Source organism: Pleurodeles waltl, chromosome 1_1, assembly GCF_031143425.1.
Source record: "Pleurodeles waltl isolate 20211129_DDA chromosome 1_1, aPleWal1.hap1.20221129, whole genome shotgun sequence".
NCBI classification, from domain to species: Eukaryota; Metazoa; Chordata; class Amphibia; order Caudata; family Salamandridae; genus Pleurodeles; species Pleurodeles waltl.
Window position 1 is genome coordinate 203753410 of NC_090436.1, and position 20496 is coordinate 203773905.

General features: G+C 46.8%; 1 protein-coding gene across 2 annotated transcripts in view; it reads left to right on the forward strand.

The window, feature by feature from the left end:
- Window positions 1-20496, forward strand: part of RAI14 (retinoic acid induced 14) — a 362553-nt gene that overhangs the window by 332505 nt on the left and 9552 nt on the right. For both annotated transcript variants that reach the window (XM_069220646.1, XM_069220638.1), the window contains one exon: window positions 15540-15689. In XM_069220646.1, coding sequence (XP_069076747.1) covers window positions 15540-15689 — 150 coding nt within the window. The remainder of the gene's footprint in view (window positions 1-15539; window positions 15690-20496) is intronic.

Genomic DNA, 20496 nt, shown 5'->3' on the forward strand with positions numbered 1-20496 from the left:
CTTTTTTAAGTCAGTACATTTGGGAAGCCTTGGTATATCAGGTGTTGATTACTAAACACACATTAAAAAAGAATAGAGCTTTGTATATTTGTCTGGGACAGATATACAACGGGGAAATTTAAGGTGGTGGGACAAAGGAGATAGCAATTGTGGTGGTAGCCTACCCCTGACAAATGTGTGACTGCAGGGTGACACCTCCTCCTCTTTGTGGGTTTAGCACAAGAAGTCTAAACTTTTGATAAAATCTGATGTGAAACAAACAGTTCGATGGCATGTGTAGCTGCATAAGTCCCCCATCTCGTGTTGGGCTCGTAGTGTTACAAGTTTTTTTTCTTCAAAGAATTTTCGAGTCACAAGATCGAGTGACTCCTCCTCTCGGTGATACTGTGCATGGGCATCGAGTCCTTTGTTAGATTGTTTTCTTTCCGCCGTCTGGTTCGGACGGGTTTGCTCTCGCTCTGGTGGATCTCGGTGTGGAACTTCTGAACTTTATTCTACTTTTTCTATAAACGTCGGTATAGTTTTGATCGCGTTTTCTACTCTTATAGTCAATCTGATTTAAATTGTTGGGGTCGATTTCACACCCTCAGGGGCAACCTCGCCCTTCTTGTTCCTACTTCGATGTCAGGCTGATGGAACAAACTCCATTTCGATTCTGTCCTCAGTGTCACGCCAAATTTCCATACACCAACCAACATTTGGTGTGTAATCTGTGCCTGTTTCCGGATCACAAAGAAGAGACCTGCAACGCCTGTAGGTGGTTTCGATCAAAGAAGACTATCCAGGACCGAAGAGCACGTCGGTTAGAGATGGTGTCCAAGTCAACAGATGACACACCCAACATCTTCAGAAAAGAGCATGCGCAGGAAGAGGCAGGACAACGCACAGCCTTCTCCATTAGAGATTCGGACCCGGATCGAGATTCTGATTTTGACAGCCAGTCCATACCACCTGCGCAGTATGCAAGTACATCAGCCCTTTCACACCATCAAAGATGGTTAAAAAGACTCCTACACTGGTCATTGGTCCTCCACTGCCTTTGGGCCATGGTCGGTCCGGATGGCCAACCTTTTGGGTTCGGCACCAAGAACACCCAAGATCAAAGCTCATTTGGCACCAACCAAACAGACTGCTACATCTGTTTTGGTATTGAGCCGAAAATCTGACATTTCCATTTTATAGCAGAGAAAATCAATACCACTTTCAGAGCCGACATTTTCGGTCCAAGTCAAACATTCTGTATCGAAACCTTTGGAATCAAAAACCAACAGTAGCAAGCATACTACAGCTACGGAGGAGTCATCTACAATAGAGCCTGTTTTAGAGATTATGGACACTAAACAGCGCAAACTTCTTATATGGAAAGGATCATTGCTTCTCCTCCTGTAACATTTAAAAGAAAACTGACTTTTCAGGAGACTGTGGACACTGGGACTTCACCAGAAAAAGCCTCTAAAGAAAAGGAGAAGGAAAAGGCTACACAACAACCTCAGCCTTCACCACCACATTCTCCTTCCCTTCCTTCTACCCCACCACCACCACCCTCACCTACATATTCTACAGTTTTCTCCACAGACATCGCGAGCATCACCTTATAGGGATGACCTAGGTGATGTTCAACAAGATATAGCCCCATGGGGTCCACATGACCCTGATCCCATTCTTTCTAATGATCCAGATGTATACTCGGCGAGACCATCTCCACCTGAAGATGCTACTGCCTATAATCAGGTGATATCTATGGCGGCTGCGTATCAGTGTTCAGCTGCATACAGATCCCATTGAAGAGGATTTCTTGTTCAATATATTGACATTCAGACATAAGGAGTACCAATGCCTCCCTATGTTCCAGGCATGCTTAGTCATGCGTCATGCATTTTTAAAGAACCCGTTAAGGCTAGAATCATTACACCGAAGGTTGATAAAAAGTACAAACTTGCACCCTCTGATCCAGTTTTTATTAGGACTCAGTTACCACCTGACTCTATAGTTGTGAGTGTGGCAAGAAAACGGGCTAATAGTCAGTCTACACTAGATGGTTATCCTCCAGACAAAGAAAGCAAAAATGTAGATGCAGCAGGAAAAAAGTAGCTTCCCAGGCTCCAAACCACTGGAGGATTGATAATTACCAAGTTCTCCTGGCAAGGTATCGTAGGGCCCACTCAGGCGAGATGGAAGAGCTTTTACAGTAACAGGGCAACAAATAGTAAAGGAGGGACAAGCTATGTCTAATAATGCAATTAGATGTGCTACAGACACAGCTGATCCAGCAGCAAGAGGAGTCAACACTAGTGTGGTGATTAGGAGGCATGCTTGGTTAAGATGTTCAGGTTTTAGACTTGAAATACAGCAAGCTGTCTTGAACATGCCCTTTGATAACGAGCACTTAGCGCACTTATTCGGACTGGAGGTGGACGCCACTATAGAGAAGCTCCAAAAGGGTTCAGAGATGCTAAGGCTATGGGTGCACTATACACCACACCCGCTAGAGGCACTTTTCGTAGGCCACAATTTAGAGGTGGCTTCAATCCATCAGCTACAGAACCATCCACCTCACAACAGAAACAGTGCTCACATTTCTATACCAGAGGTTAATTCAGAGGTTCTTACAGAGGATCGGATAATAGAGGAAGAGGGAAAGCATCTGCCTCTGGAGGTTCCTCTACCTCAACAAAACAGTGACTTCTTAAAAATCCCCACAGTGTACACCTCTCCTGTGGGAGGAAGTCTTGTAACTGTTTATCAACAATGCTACAACATTACTACAGACCAGTTGGTTCTATCAATTATCCAACATGGCTATTGTCTAGAACTCATCGCCACTCCACCAAACATACCCCGCATTCCCACAAACCCTCAAGACCATCTCACTCTGTTGAAGGAAGAAGTACATTCCCTTCTTCGCAAAAGGGCTATAGAATCAGTACCTATATCTTAACAAGGATCAGGAGTTTATTCACTTTACTTCCTGATACCCAAAAAGAACGGTTCATTAAGACCAGTTCTAGATCTCAGGCCTCTCAATCTATACATACTCTCAGAGCACTTCCATATGGTCACTCTTCAAGATGTTCTGCCCCTACTACAGCAAGGGGATTACATGACAGCATTGAATCTCAATAATGCCTATTTCCACATTCCCATACATCCAGCACATCGCAAATATCTATGATTTATCATTGCAGGAAACCACTACCAATTCAAGGTACTACCATTCGGGGTAACCACAGCACCAAGGATATTCACCAAATGCTTAGCGGTAGTTGCAGCATTTCTAAGAAGACAACACTTACATGTGTTCCCATATCTAGACGACTGACTAATGAAAGCTAGTACAATTCACACTTGCGAGCAACACACTCAGTACACTGTCAATCTTCTACACAGTTTGGGATTCACAATAAATTACCTCAAATCCCATCTTCAACCATCACAAATACAGCCGGATCTGGGAGCAATTCTGAACACTCAGTCAGCATTAGCATTTCCAAACCCAATAAGGATTCAAGCCTTTCAGAATCTCATCTCTCAACTGCAACACAGTCATACTTATAGAGTAAAGTTAGTGATGCAACTGTCACGAATGATGGCTTCTTGTATAGCTATAGTTCCCCATAAGTTCCCAACAGTGGTCGCAGTCACAGGGTCATCTTCAAGATCTAGTGTTGTTGGACTGCCAGACTCACTGCTCTCTGCAATGGTGGAATCCCACCAATCTTTCAAAAGGGCGGCCCTTTCTGGTCCTGTTCCTGAGATCACACTTACAGCAGATGCATCACAGATAGATTTGGGGAGCTCACCTCGAAAAACTCACCATACAAGGGAAATAGGATCACGCCCAACAGACTTATCATATTAATTACTTGGAATTACATTTCTTACACAAATCTCACACAAGGTAGTATTAGTACGCATAGACAATATGACAACAATGTATTATCTGCAAAAACAAGGGAACACACTCATCTCAATTGTCCCTTCTAGTGCAGACAATTTGGAAGTGGGCAATTCACAATCACGTTTAATTACTGGCAGAATGACCCCCCTGTAATGGACAATCAATTAGCTGACCTATTAAGCAGAACCCAGCAACAAGTCCACGGATGGGAAATTCACCCACAAGTATTTAAAAAATACTACCAACTATGGGAAACAGCAGGGATAGATCTCTTCACCACAGAGGAAAATTCAAAATGCCAAAGCTCTGCGTCCAGATACCATACCCTCAGTTAAAAGGGCCATGCTCTATGGATCAATTGGTCAGGGATATTTGCTTATGCTTTTCCACCTCTCCCATTCATATCATTTCTGATACGCAAACTGAAACAAACCTCACTCACCATGATCCTTGTAGCCCGCCCCTGGGCACGTGAACATTGGTATACAACACAGTTGGATCTGTCTGTAGTACTACATCTCAAGCTGCCAAACAGAATATGGGGGTCATTTCGACCTCGGTGGTCTTTTGACAAGACAGCCGTGCTGAAGACCGCCAGTGGTGGCGGTTTTCCGCTCGGCGTATTATGACTGCTGGCAGGCCTCCGTCCTTTTCCGGACGGAGAGCCGCCAGCAGCCATACTGGCAGGCGGCGGGGAAGTGGAGGTTGCTCCACCTCCACCGCCACGTCAACAGAACACCGCCCACCGAATCACGTTCTGTGATTCGGCGTGGCGGTGTTCTGTTGACGGTGTGGTGGCGGCGGAGCAGCCCCCATGGATCCTGTCCCCTCCCGGAGGATCAGCGGACCAGGTAAGTTGATAGTCCGTTAGGGGAGGGGGGTGTGGGGGTGTTGTGTGTTGTGTGCGTGCATGGGGGTGTGCGTGTGTGTATGTAGAGGGGGTGTGTGAGTGCGTGTATGCATGCGGTGGTGTTGTGTGTATGGAAATGAGTGCGTGTCTGTATGTATGTCTGTATGGATGTGTGCGTGTATGTCTGAATGTGGGTGTGTGCGTTTGACTGTGTGTGTGGCTGTTGGCATGTGTGTTCGTGTGTATGCGGGTATGTGTGTTGGTGGTGCCTGCGTGCGTGTCGGGTGTGAATGTGTAATGTAATGTTGGGGGTAGAGGTGGGGAGGGGGGTCCTGCCACCTTTGGGGGTGGCAGGGGTGGTGGGGGGTGTAGGGGAAGGACTCGGGGGGGGGGGGGGGGTGAGGGGTGGCGGAGACCCCTATCAATGCCAGGGAAGGAATTCCCTGGCACCGATAGTGCTCACCGCCATGGATTTCATGGCGTTTCCAAACTCCATGAAATCCATGGCGGTCAGCCAGGTCATGATACCGCCGGCGGTATTGTGACGACCGTCGGGATGGAGACCAAGGTCTCCAGCCCAGCGGTCGTCTCCGCCCTGGCGTCGGATCGGAGAAGTGGCGGATGACCATGGCGGTAACCGCCATGGTCATAATTCCAAAATTTTTAAGACCGCCGCTTCTCCGCCGACCGCCAGGGTTGTAATGAGGGTCCATATCTTTTGACTCAAAAGAGAGGTCAAATCAGACATCCAAACCCCAGTACACTCAATCTTGTGATATGGCTCCTGAGGTCATGGAGTTTGATTACTTACAACTTCAATCCGAATGTATGGATATTCTTAAAGAAGCACACAAACCTACAACTAGACAGTGATATGCTGCTAAATGGAAACGTTTTGTATATTATTGTCAACCTTAAAACATTGATACCCTTTGCGCCCCTCTTTCTCAGGTTCTTCTCCTTATTCTTTCCCTTGCTCGGTAGGACTTTGCGCTTGGCACTTTAAACACTTATCTTCCTGGGGGTGCTAGAGAGTCTGGCCGCCAGATGGCCGCTTCTCTGTGAGGCTCTGCTGACCGCGGAGAGTCAAATTTGATTTATCCTACAAGAAAAGCAGCATGGGCATCCTCTGACTGGCAATAACGCGTCTACGGCCTTTCCTTTATAAGAGAACATATTTGTGGGGGCGTAATTAGTGCAGAGGCGAGAGAATCTGCTGTAGACTACGAGTGACCTGTGAAAAGGTGGAGGCTGCCACTGGAGGACCCCGTCTGTGACCAGAAAGATTTGCACCAAGAAGCGTAACCACCCCTTATTAGCTAGCCTCAGAGTACTGCGACATAGAGCTAGAAAAACCTTGCGTTGGAGAGTCCTACCCTCGCAGACCGGAGGAACTATGACTGCAGGACTGGTACGAGACGGCCCACTTGAAATGCTGGGTGCCTGAGTGGGAGGTGTGCGGCTCACTGGGTGGGTCGCAATTGAGAGCTGAGAGCAGCAGGCCTCTTGGACTGGCGGACACGGCCCGCATGAGGCACTGAGATGCAGCTGCAAGCCCTTCTGGGAGGCCACAATGAGAGAGACGTTCCCACTCCGGCAGTGACTGTAGTAGCGCTGGAGAACTGCTTATGAACGATCTCCATAATGCAGGTGAGACTGGGGCGGGCTGGGTGGGAAACTTGGGCTGCTGGCTGCGAGGATGAGAGCCTAATACTTGTCAGCTTGACTGGCGAGACCTGCAGGCCTCCGCTGTGCAGGCTGGGCTAAACCACTTCTGTGAGGACCCCTGCACTGCTGAAGGACTGTTGGCCTGCTCATGCTCCTCGCTTAGGACTTGAGGGGAGTGACAGGGACTATCTCCCTCTGCCCAGACTGGACACCACCTTGCTTGAGACTGAAATGTGGCCTGTCCAAGAGGCACAGCACCCAACTGGGAAGTGAAGTGCTGCGCATAACCGTGGTCTGCTGGTGCCCCTCGAGAACATTCTCCGAGGTGATGCAGGACCCGGTTGAGGAGAAATAACTTCTTTATTGACATGTCTGCTGCGCCCACTCACCTGCGACTCCCTTAATACTCTGAGGATGGGGAAATCTGACATAAAACAATCGGAGCTCATATTTGAAAAGCGCTGGAAGATACACGCAGCAGAACCAGCTCAGAAGATGAACAGCTGTGCTCAGGCAGCACAGACAACATGCCTGCTGAAACAGATATACAGGCAGTGTTCTTAGACTTAAAACACAGCCTAACCACCATCAACACCAAGATTGACTTGTTGGCAGACAGATTTGATTGCTTCAAAGAAAGGTTTGATGGCCACGGTGAACGCATAACTCAACTGGAAAGCAGCATGTCAGAGCTTGAAGATGATGGGGCACAGGTGATCGAGAAACTGCTCCAGATGAAAAAGGTCTTAGAAGTGATCCACAACAAAAATGAGGACTTAGAAGCGTGCTCACGGCGAAACAACCTTAGGATTATGAGGCTCCCAGAGTTCACTGCAGTGGGCTGAATAGAAGACTACATGGAAACCATGCTACGCACCCTATTTCGTTGGGTATTCTCTGGCTTGCTGACTGTGAAGAGAGCGCACAAATCTTTGGGCCTGAGACCCCCACCTGGAACTCCGGCCCAGCCCATAATCACCCGACTATTAAACTACAGAGACAGAGACACTGTGCTAAGACTCACGATGGACTGTCAATCCCTTGTCTACCAGGGCCTGACAGTTTCCTTTTATCTGGACTTCACAGTTGCAGTGCAGGCGGCCAGAAGAGATTTTTGGCCATTCAAATGCTCCCTCCTCAAAACAGACACAAAATATTCTTTAGCACCAAGCTCTGAATCTTCCATGGCGATGGGGCCACATACTTTACAGACCCAAAAGCAGCTGCAAAAGTATTTCACTAAAGACGGCCATGCCATGCACTGACACCGCAGACTTGGAACTGAATCTCCTCAACAACAATGGCTAAGAGCTGCATGCTCTTGTCCCTTGCAGCCTGACTAGTAACCAAGGTTGCTGGCACTATTGAAAATGTGAACCTGATTGAAACAAACTATACGGAAGTCAGTGGCCCTAGATTATCGGGCTTGCTCCATATACATGCTTAGTCAGATTGCACCCTGTCGGGTGCTCCCTTATGTTGCAATTTCTACCCCGGTCCCCAGCTTTTTTCAGCTGGCCCTTGCAGCCAGGTTTGGGGTGGGTGGATGTCTTTCGGCCAAATTGGGGGGTCGAAGTGGGTGGTGAGCTGTATTGTTGTTAGGCTGTTATGATGGAATGTTTTCCTTCCTTGGTTTCCCATTCTTTCCTGGTCCCTTCCCCTCCCTCCACTGAACGCATGCATACCAGTACTGTAATGTGCATTTGGCCCCCGCAATCGCTCAATAATCTTGCTGTATGAGCCTAAAGAAATCATGGTATGACACCAATGTCCTGTATAAAGTGAAACTTTGTAGGCTAAATGATAGAAACAAGGCAGGCCACGTGTTGACGTACTTGCAGAGACATGGCACAGACATCTGCTTCCTGCAAGAAATACATCTGGCTGAAAGTGCGCTGTCTCCTTCAAGCTGGATGGATTAGGAAATATCACACAGCACACTACTCGAACGATGCACGCAGGGTCACCATACTCTTGCGAAAGGGCTTGCCTTGGCATATGCGTAAGGCACTCCGTGACAAACAAGGCCTCTATGTGATACTGGCAGGTACACTGCTGGGACACCCGCTTAAGCTCCTCTCCATCTAGTGCTAACGCAGATGATCGTAATTTCTTCGCGTAGGTTTGAAGTCTGGCGGAGTCCTTCGGCCCTGGCAGATTGCTGGGGAGCAGCAGCTTCAATGTGGTCCTCGACCCCTCAGCGGACAGGTCGGGTGACTCTGGGTGACCTCATCCACGTGCAGTTACCCTACTGCACTCCATCTTGAAGGATAACAATCTCATTGACTTGTGGAGGGACCATCATGCGAGTGGCAGTAAGGGAACTTGTATTGCCTCGTCCCACCTCACCTGGTCACAAATAGACCTCTGGCTAGCCACATGAGATAGAGATGCATGGACCACTGAGGTCCTCCACATGCCACGTACCCTGTCGGACCACGCTCCAGTTCTGCTGTGCATGACCCTCCCCCCGGACTATAGTGCACGTGCTTTTACATGGGGCTTACCCACTAATGCATTGTGTGACCTGATATTCCGAGAGGAGGTGCAGACAATCATAGTGGAATACTTCATGCACAATCAATGAACAGTGGAATCATACAACACTTTATTGGAGGCGTTCAAAGCTGTTATTTGTAGGCTTTGTATAGTCAAGCAAGCTGGGGTGTTGAACACGCTGCAAAATGACCTGTCGCTCCTAGAGGCTGAGATTAGGACATTAGAGGTTCAGTTTTTCACTGACTAAAGCAAACACACACTGGCATGCATTTGCAGTAATTTAAATGAGGAGGCTGCACAGTGGGAGACACACTATTTATCCAAAGAAAGCCGAGCCTGACGATACAGGGAGGGAGACAGAGCGAGTAAAACACTTGTGGTTAAGCTACGCAAACCTTGGGCTAATGACTACATTGCAGAACTGAAAACCGAGGGTGGTGAAGCGATGGAGGGCATGACAGTGGTGCAGAGGGAAATTACTAATTTTTACTCTTCCATATACTAGACCACTCAGACATCTGAGCCTCCTAACTTGTTCTTTGACTCGCTACAGTTTCTCTGGCTCAAGGATGACACCCTAGATTCCTAGATGAACCCTTCATTGTGGATGATGTAGTCCAGGTAATAAGTGCACTCCCTGGGGACAAGACTCCAGGCCTAGACAGACTCACCACCACATTTTATAAAGCATACACCCACTCTTAGCACCCCATTTCCTCGCCATGTATGAGGAATCATAGACGATAGGAGTGCTACCGCCCTCCTTACGTGAAGCACTAACAATAACTTTATTAAAACCTGACAAGGACCCACAGAAATGTGACTTTCATAGACCGCTTTCCATGATCAATGCGGACAATAAAAACCTTGCCAAACTGTTCACATCCAGACTGCAACCGCTGCTCCAGCTCATCGTTTGACCAGATCAATCTGGGTTTGTATGGCCTACAACCTCGCACCTTCATCACTTCGCTACACACCATTAAACCTAGTCTCAGCGCCGCAGCAGATTTCCTAAATGCCACTAACGCATTTGATTCATTGTAATATCCATTATTTTTCACTCTGTTGACTCATTTCGGTATCAGACCTAGATTTCTTAAACTCCCTGTTGCCCGCCTCTGCATTAACTGACAGATTACCCCACCTTTCACAGTGACCCGGGGAACATGAAAGGGGTGCCCTTTGTCACCCATTCTTTTCACCATTGTAATGGAGCCCCTTGCGGCTAGACTTCACCAACACCACTTCCACCAAGGCTTGGCCTTCTTGCCCTGCGTGGTTTTGGTATCCATGTACTCTGAGCGCATTACACTGTATGTTAAACACCCCCACAAGAACTTGGATCTCCTACTCAGGGAGTTCACCAAATTTGAGGGGCTCTCTGGCATCACTATAAACTGGATCAAATCCGTAATATTACTGCTTACATCAGCGACCCAAGAGGTGGAGTCGGAATGCCCCCTCCATTGGACGACTCAAACGATTAAATACATGGAGGTCTGGCTGTGCTGGGACATAGATATTCTCTGGTGCTTCAATTACAGCCGCTTGATGAGCTGGCTGAAAGATCTAGTTAAGGCATGGAAAAGTCTCCCACTCTCTATGTCTGTCAGGCTTGTTCTAGCTAAAATGGCAGTTCTGCCTAAATTCTTATACCTGTTTATTAATCTCCCTCTCCTGCAATATTTGCTCTCTCCTTATAACCCTTACATGTGCTGGGAAACAACCCTGAATTGCCTGGGAAGTTCTTACATTGCCATTTGAAAAGGGCAGGCTGGTTGTGCCGGATATGGACCTCTACTACTATAGCGTGCAAGCACAATTGACACACTACTGGCTACATCCCTCAAATTTCTCCCCCACACTGCACCTGAACATGACCGCGCTGCTCCTTGCCCCCTTCGGTTCGCGCCATATCAACATCCAAAACACCCCAGGGGTCTCAATCGAGATGCATGTTTTGGGCGTTGGACAGACTGCGTCAGCCAGCCCGGTTGGAGTCGCTTTATAGCCCCTCTGTCCCTCTAATTGGCCATCCTGCCCTACCCATCACTCGGACACCGCTGGTACGCAAAGCAGACTATGGAAACTAAACCTCAGAACCATGGGCGACATCTACCCAGAAGGCACTTTTGTCACCTCACAACAGGTGCTGCAAGGCCCAGACGTCTCCCTACTTGACACATTTACGTACTTTCAGCTTTGTGCAGCGATACGCAACATACACAGCCTATTCCCTGCAGCGCCTCAAATATTCCAAGCCCTTGAGCACGTTCTGACAAACCCGTCCCACGCAGACTCATTACCAGAATTTACTTTGACATGCAGGATACTGCCCCAGTGCATGTCCCCAGAGCCCGACAAGTGTTGGCCACAGCTCTCGACAGCCCCATCACCAAGAAGCAGTGGCACTTTTGTTGCACCCACGCCCGATCTCTATCACCCAACTACTAAGTCTAATACACTTTAAATACTTACATATGCTCTGTAATACCCCAGAGCGACTGCACAGAATGGGCCTCCTAGAGGATGGTGCACTGTACCCGATGCTTGGTGACTAACACTGACTTTTTACAATTGGCCTGAGGCTGCCCAGGTGTGGGCGCATTTTGGAATGCTGTTTTTGATACCATTGAGGAGATAACTGACGTCTCATTAGAGCGCACGCCTCGGGTTTCACTGCTTGGATATGTGAAGGAGATTCAGTCGGAACAGCAAAAGTTTATTGTAATTCTGTTGCTGTTAGCCAAGCGGTGGGTGGTGATCCACTGGGGGCGCTGCCCAGTACCAAAAAAAGAGGCTTGGCTCAAGGATGCGGCATACTGCCAAGAAAATTTGACATCCTATTGGGAACTAATGCCTGCAAAGTCGTGGCCCAGAGATATCTGGGCTCTGCTGGAGAGATAACTGAGAGCACAGGTGAGCAATGGCAAGGGGGAACGTCCCCTGCTGTGGGTTCACCAAATTGGACAAAGTCGAGCCTGTGGTGCCTGTGGCTTTTTGTGGGACAGAGGCCTGAGGCGACTGTGTGCGGGTGCAGTACTTTGAGTGTGAGAACTACACCCCGTGAGCAGGGAGTTGCCCCGCTGAGTCTTTCTTGGGTGGTACTCAGCCTCTCTTCTTCCCCCTCTCTCTTGTACACTAATGGATACCCTATTTAGAGTACCATTTTCCAAGAGTGGTTATTAGACCCACAAAATGATGTTGATATTTGCCTACTAATAATAGCTATATCCTAAGTGTACCACTGAGATGTTTCCTTTCCCTTGCTGTACTAATTTGTTGTACTGTTTTTTTTTTAATTGTTAATAAAAAAGAAAACAAAAAAAAGAGCTATCTTTCTATTTCAACTTTTCTGTGGTTGCTTGACCAGCCATCCCTCTTCAAATCCCCTGTTGTAAATAGATTCTTGAAACATTTGCAACATCTGTTCCCAGTAGCCCTTTCATTACGCCTCAGTGGGACCGCAATCATGTCCTCACTTTCCTTATGTCTGCTCCTTTTGAACCTTTGCACAATTTTCCTCTTACGATCCTTACCATCAAGACTGCCTTTCTCATGGCAAAAACATCTGCCTTGAGAGTAAGCACAAAATAAAATGATGGACGGAGTGTTTAAACTTTTCAAACACTCACCCCCAGTCACAGATCTGGGTTTAATCCATCGTTATTTTGCTTGCCACGTCACCCGAGTTCGGACCCAGCTATATGCAAATCAGTCTTGACTCTGCTCCCAGTGTGAGCTGTTTAGCGCGAACTGCCAAGCCAGGTCGTCCCTGGACAGGATTCAAGCATCCTGGGACCGGTTTCACGGTATCACCCTTCACTCTGGGTCTCCCGTGGTAAGTCTACTTTGGGGAGGTCTGACGCAATCGTCCCCACCAACCTTACCAGAGGGAACAGCACCGTCTTTTGGTGATTAACATAGAGCCCTGACATCGCCCCAGATTCAGCCAGAAGTCGAAAAAGAAGAGGCACTGAGCTTTCCTGGTCTTTCAAATAAATAAGAGTGTCATTATCATACATAGACACTACATATGTCTTATCTCCCACCTGTATGCCCCAGTCACATAGTTTGGCTCTAGGCATATCGCCAGAGTCTCCATAGCTAGCGCAAATAGGAGCAGTGACAGTGGGCAGCCCCGTTGCGTACCTCGCATTATGCTTAAGAGACCAAATACTTCCTTTCCTGACCACACTTTTGCGCTTGGCTCTGTATACAGGAGTTGCACCCACGCCAATATACTCCTCCCAGAGTCCCATATGGGGAAGTACCTCCTATAGGTACTTCCAGGACAAGGTGTTGAATCCATTCTCTATGTCTAAGGCTATGAGTGCAGCACAAATGTTTGTGGTGCAGGATTCGTGCATCACTTGAGATAACCATCTCAAGTTCATGTGTGCACCTCAACCAGGCATAAAACCACATTGATCTTTGCGGTCCAAATGCATGATCACCCATCAGAGTCACAGTGCTAGGACCTTAGCCAATAATTTAACATCAACTTTAAGCATCAAGAGCGGTCTGTAGGATCCTGGGTCTGCGGGTTCTTTGCCTAGTTTGGGGAGCATAGTTATAAGAGCTTCCCGCATAAGCTGACCTCTCGTGCCACCCAAAACGTTTGAAGAAGCACAGGAGCAGGGAAGCCAAGTATATTTGAAACTACTCAACCAGGAGACCGTCGGGTCCTGGGCATTTCCCCCAGCCATATCTCAATGGGCCACACCCAGCTCCTCAAGTGTGATGTTTTCTCCAAGTCCGTCCGCTTGGGCTGCTCTCAATCTGTGCATGTAAACCTGTGCTAAAAAAAAAATCTATGCTCCTGGTCCTTGGTAGGCATCAGGGCCGCATATACCTCCTTTAGATGGTCATGGAGGAACATGTTTATTGCTGCCTGGTCCATTGTTAATGCCCTGTCGGATCTGCGGAGAGCATGGATAATTGGTGGGGGTCGTTCAAGCTTGAGCAGCCAGGCCAGCATGCAGCCCGATTGGTCCCCTTCCCTGTGAAGGCATTGCCTATAGTCCTTCCAGACATGACAGTTCAGCCTATCCCGCCACTTTCCTATATGCCTCTGTCAGGGCCTCATCTCCCGACTCAATGCCCTGTGTCTGATCCCATAGTTCCTTCCCTGATGACCACCTTAAAAGCCCCCCACTCTTTACCTCGTGTCTGGGCGGTATTCCAGTTTGTGGCGAAGTAACCCTGCAGTGCCTCCATCATCACCATTTTGTGTTCCAGAGATAAACAAGTTACTTACCTTTGCTAATGCCTTATCTGGTAGAGAGACTATCTGGATGCAGCCTCTTACCGACCCACCCATGCTCTTCCACAAACATATTTCTAGGGTCAGGGATTTTCCTCTTTCAGGGCACTAGTTTTCCATACCAGTGGTCAGTGTTTTTCATGGCTCAGTGCTACTGGCTGAAGGAGATAGGCTGTTGAACAGTGTATCAAACACATTATTCTTATTTTGTTTTGAAAGTTATTGCACCATGGGATTGTATTTCATGGCTGTAGAGACTGCAGAGAACTGAAGACTTTGGGGCAGATTTATGAAAAGTGGCCGTGCACCTAGTGTAGCGCCACTTTTCCTGCCCCCGCTTAGGGCTCCCCCCTAACGCCACCATGGTAGCGCCATATTTGAAATGCGGTGCATCATGGCAGTAGCTAGGGAGACTAGTGCCATACATTTGGATGCTAGTCCGGGGCTTTGCAGGAATAGCGTAAAAAATTGTGACGCTAATGCTGCAAAGCACCCAGAGGCCCATTGTAATCAATGGGAGCCTCTTTTTAACGCCTGCACTTACCGGGCATTAAAAAATGCTGACAACAATGGCGCAATAGAATCTTGCAGATTCCTTTGCGCCATTGTTACGGCCCCCTAGCACCAGAATGCCCCCCTTGGATACATTATGCCTGACGCAGGCATAATGTGGAGCAAGGGGTTACAAAGTGGTACAATGCAAGCATCGTGCCTCTTTCTTACAACGCCACATTAGCGTAAAACAAATGACGCAAATATGGCGTTGGAACCATAAATCTGGCCCTTTGTGTTGCTGCTAGTGTTCCCTTAGAGAGGACGTTACTTTGGAGAAAGGCTGCGTTTTTAGGAATTCCATCAAGTTCAGTAGATATGCAATAGTGCCGCAATGAGTTGGGAAGGATTTCTAGTAATGAAAAGTGCCTGCTCCGAAAGAAGAGCTGCCTATGATATTGTAGTTTCCTCCGACACTTTAAACTGCATTCACGGATCCTTTCATTGGTGTAGAAGCATTTGAATTTAATGCAGGATTTCTGTGTGGAGTAGCGTTAATGGTGGAGTGTAGATAAAATGTGAACCCAGTAATCTGCCCCTGCATTTTGTAAATGGTTGTGTTTGTAAATCTGAGCTTCTAAGGCATAGTGAAGTAAGTTACTATAGTCCAAACGTAAGAGCACAAGGCGCTGTTCTAAAGTGTTATGGGAGGGGCCTTTACTTTATTATCGGCGTGCACCTTTATTGTATGATTTTAAGTATTGTTGTTGTCAAATGCATGAATTGACTTCTAAGATGGAGCTAGGACTAACACTTGTTTCTTTTTACATATTGCACTTTGATGTGATATTCCAATTTTGTAGATAAATGAGCTGTCGAAAGAGGTAATCAAACTCAAAGATGCTCTAAACAGCCTTTCTCAGCTTTCCTTCTCAACTTGTACATCAAAAAGACAAGGCCAGCAGCTCGAAGCCCTACAACAACAAGTAAAACAACTACAAAGCCAGATGACTGTAAGTCTAGTTTTTGAAGTTCTACCTCATTTCAATGTTTTGAAGCATGCAGTGTATTCTCTTGAGATGTATTTACCATGTAAAAATACTGTTCGAAACAATTGTTTGCAGCATAATGACTTCAAATTTACTTAAAATTTTATCAGCAGAATCTGTTAGTGATTGATCCAGCCTTTTTTTAATTAGTGTGAAATTAGATGCATCTGGTATTGTTTCGCTGTTCTAGGATATACCTATTGCAGCAAAGTCAGTGACAAATTTCAAAAACAGAAATGAATGGCATTTAGGGCCCACTGACACTGCAGGAGGCACGGGACTGCACAGTGGGGTGGACATAGTAAGCCTTAATAAAAGAAAGAATTAAAACACAAAACGCTCGAGAGAAAAAAAAACCTACATGGAAAAAGCCACACCGGGATTCTGGTAGCCAGTCAAGAAGCAAGAGGGACTAGTATTCGGAGCTTTAAAAATTAAAATAAAAAAAATGCAAGTCCAAAAAAAACCCTTAGGGGGTCATTCTGACCTTGGCGGTCCATGACCGCCATAGCGGAGTGCGGCGGAAGCACCGCCAACAGGCTGGCGGTGCTTCCTGGGCGATTCTGACTGCGGCGGTAAAGCCGCGGTCGGAAAAGGGGAGCCGGCGGTTTCCCGCCGGTTTCCCGCTGGCCCAGGGAACCCGCCATGGCGGCGCTGCTTGCAGCACCGCCATGGGGATTCCGACCCCCTTCCCGCCAGCCTGTTTCTGGCGGTGTCCACCGCCAGAACCAGGATGGCGGGAACGGGTGCCGTGGGGCCCCTGGGGGCCCCTGCACTGCCCATGCCACTGGCATGGGCAGTGCAGGGGCCCCCTAACAGGGCCCCACAAAGATTTTCACTGTCTGCTTAGCAGACAGTGAAAATCGCGACGGGTGCCACTGCACCCGTCGCACCCCTTCAACTCCGCCGGCTCCATTCCGAGCCGGCTTCATTGTTGAAGGGGCTGTCCCGCTGGGCCGGCCGGCGGTCTTCTGGCGGTCGCCCGCCGGCCCAGCGGGAAAGCCGGAATGGCTGCCGCGGTCTTTTGACCGCGGTGCGGTCTTTCAGCGGGAACCGCTTGGCGGGCGGCGACCGCCGACCGCCGCGGTCAGAATGACCGCCTAAATGTCTCCAAAATATTTTGGAGTTGTAGAATCGTGGGATACTAAAGCCAAAGAAAGATTGTGAGCTCTACAGCTAACCGTGGTCCTGGGTGCATCCCATGGGAAATGCACAAGTAGTTTGCATCCTGAAATATTTTGAATATTTAAAACGTAGTGGAGCTCTCAGAATATGTATGGTGTTTTTCCTGAATGGAATAGTTATCAAGGTCGACTATAGTATAAAATGCCATTATGGATACCACTTATGAAATTAGCGTTATTAGTAAACATAAATATATCAGACACTTGGCCTTTCATTTAATTATTTTTATGAAGATATGCCAGAGTACTGGCACATCAGTCGGAGTGGTGTTTAGCTTCATGGTTTTTGGACAGAGTAATGATAGAAGAAAATTACTAGGAGCTGTTTCAAAAGACCACAAGTCATAAAGGCCTATAGTGGATAATTTTGTTTTACCGGTAATTGTATTGAGGCTTCTCTTTTCTATACTGAGAGAGTAAAACTTAAAAGAAGCACACACTGTCCAGTAACTGAGATTGTAAGCTTTGTATTAGTACATTAAGGAATAATGACCACATTTTTGCTTTGTTCTTATCAAGGATTTGTTTCCAAAATCATGTCTTTCTAAGAATTGCCTAATAAAAAATTTAAACAATCTATAATTGTATTGAACATATTTTTTTCTTTTCAAAACTTTTTGGGGGATTTTCCAAGGATCTATGAACGTACAAAGTACATACAATGCTTGTAATTTATGTGAGATAACATTGAAATTTTTTATCAGACCGAGGATTAAAATGTTAGCATATATGATGATGTGCAAAGCACTGTTAATTGTAACAGTACATCCTAGAACAGGGGAGTATGGGCTATCGGGCGGGAGGAGGACAGAGGCAGGGGAATGGAGGTATGACCTATACTGAGTGGCATGTGAGAGGAAGGTAATACAGAAGTCAACATATTTTAACTGTAAAGGTAGCTGTACAAAGACAACAGCTGTCTTTGATGCTATGCATGATAAAGTTACTACTGTTTTCTTGCACCAGTGTTCTTTACATGGCATATGAGGCATTCTTAAATGGGTTTTTCTCACCTCTCAGTGGTGGGCATGGTGTCCTGTGTTTTCCGCCATTTGTCCAGAAGAGACCCGGCTCAATGCATGTGCCCTAGTGAAGTGTGTAAAGTCTCTTCCCTTCACTTAGCCTCTCTGTTGGCCTGGGATCTATCGGCATCGTTGAATGGTGTCATCATATTTTTTTAACAGTCTGTTATATCACATTATTAGCGAGAAATTCCATATCTTTTCCACTGTGTCTTAGTAGAGATCTTACGATTATTCTCAGTGGTGTGCTTCATAGACATAGAAGTGCGGGATTTCCAGGCAGATGGAATGAATGCTAGATCAAAAGCAGCACCAAAGATCTTAGAATATGGCTTGCATCGTACAAGCATAATTTCCTCCTACAGTATAGGGCCAGAATTTGATGTAAGGACCAGAAAGAAGAGTGTGAATTGAGATTGCTGTTTTTTTAAGAGCCTATGAAGGAACTTGGGATAGACTGGCTATGTTCACATTTTGACTACCTGAGGATGGTCCTGGCTACATACTTCACAATCATTTGAAGGTTTTCAAACACGCATTTGAGGAGGCCAGCATATAAGTGACCAGAAAATGTGCAAACTACGGCTATATAAAGTGTAGTCAGCAGTAGCTAAAAATGTTGGAATAAATCTAGTTGGAGGAGGTTTAAGATTAGGGTGAGTGCCAGGGTGCTTTCAATGGCTTTCCTAAACTCTATGAATGTATGAATAAAATGGTGTTTCAAAGAATACTGATAGTCAGGCTTACTCCTTCCAGCATAAAATTGTATATAAACATGCAAATAGTGTGAAAACAAATTTGGAACAGGATATGTAGAAGGACATCACCACCTTTCACAAAAACTAAGGGAGTTGAACATGCAAATATAGTAACTTATGAATATTGTTCACTCACTCACCAACATAAAATCAACCATCTAACGCAAGTCTTGCTGGGGGATTTATTGAAATAGGAAAGAATCAGTGTCTTGAATTTTGTTACTTTCATTGAAGTTGTTTATTTCTTTTTCTGTTTTGTGTGTTGGAGCGGAATCATGTTTTTTGTTATATATACAGTCTTTGTTAGCTACACTGACCCTTTGGAGACTTGAATGGAATGTGCGGGAATAACTCAAAATATTACTGATGTGGAATGTGTGGAGACCATTCTGTTGTTGAGATATTAACAGAGAAAGAACAGATCTATGGCATGTGTGGTTCTAGCTACACATGCTCTGCATACTCCTGCCATCTTGTGTTGGGTCTGGAGTGATGCAATTTGTTTTTCTTCGAAGAAGTGGCTCCTCCTCTCAGTGATATTGCAAATGGACATCGACTCCTTTATTAGATTGTTTTCTCTCCACCATCGGGTTCAGATGTGTGTGCCTCTCCTCTGTGTCTTTGACTCCATTGTTTTTTTTTTTTTCTCTCTTTCTTCTGTTACGACGGTATTGTCTTCGATAACACATTTCTATTTCGGTGCTCCCTACGTTTTTTGTTGGTTCGGGCTTCGACCTCCCACCATTTGGGGCGTTATCGCCAGTCTCTGGCCTACCTTCCACATGGCTCCAGCATCAATGGAAAGGGTTCCCTGATGAAACATACACCATTTTGATTACCCCAGTGCCACGCTCAGTTCCTTCACACCGGCCATCACCTCGTGTGCAACCTTGGCCTCTCTCCAGAGCACCACAAGGCCAACTGTAATGCTTCCAAGTCATTTTAGTCCAACAAGAAAATTTCCACAAAGGCTAAAACCTCAGCCTCGACTTTGACCTCGGTACTTACCAAGATCCGGAAGCATAAGCCTTTGGCCCCGGTATCCTCAAAGCCAAGGGACCCCGGCCAGTCTTCCACTAGTCCTTCACCAGTTGAGTCGATTCCAGTGCAAAATTTACATTCAAGAAGGAACTCGCTGCATCTTCGCAACCCCTTCCTCTCTTGCACTTCCAAAGTGGAAATTAACATTTGAGGAGACCTTAGACATTCCTATCCCCCCAAGGAAGAAGACAAGGGAGAAGGTCTCCAGCGCAGTCCGCCATCCTTCTCCATCTCCTTTTCCTCCTCCGCCATCTTCATCACCACCACCCCCTTCCCTTTCCCACTCCATACCACAACCCCCTATGCATGGTCCACTTGACGACACACCTCAAGGGTCTCCACACTCTTTCACTGGGGGCTACAGAGCCCACCAGATGATGCTGATCCATGGGAATGCGACAATCCAGATCCCATCACTCCCAATGATCTGGATCTTTATACTGCTCGCCCCTCCCGAGGATACCACCTCATACCGTAAGGTGGTATATAGGGTGGCAGCGCTCCATAATGTCCAGCTCCACAAAGATGCTATAGAGCAGGACTTTTTGTTCGACACTCTCTCCTCAATGCACAGGGGCACTCAATACCTCCCCATGTTCTCTGGCATGCTGAGACATTCAGCAGAGGACATATTTAAATAACAGCGCACTCTAGAATAATCACCCCTTGGATTGGAAAAAAGTGTAAGGCATCCCCCTTCGGATCCCCTTTTTATGAGAGCAAGAGTGCCACCTGAATCTATTGTTGCCTCCACGACCATAACCAG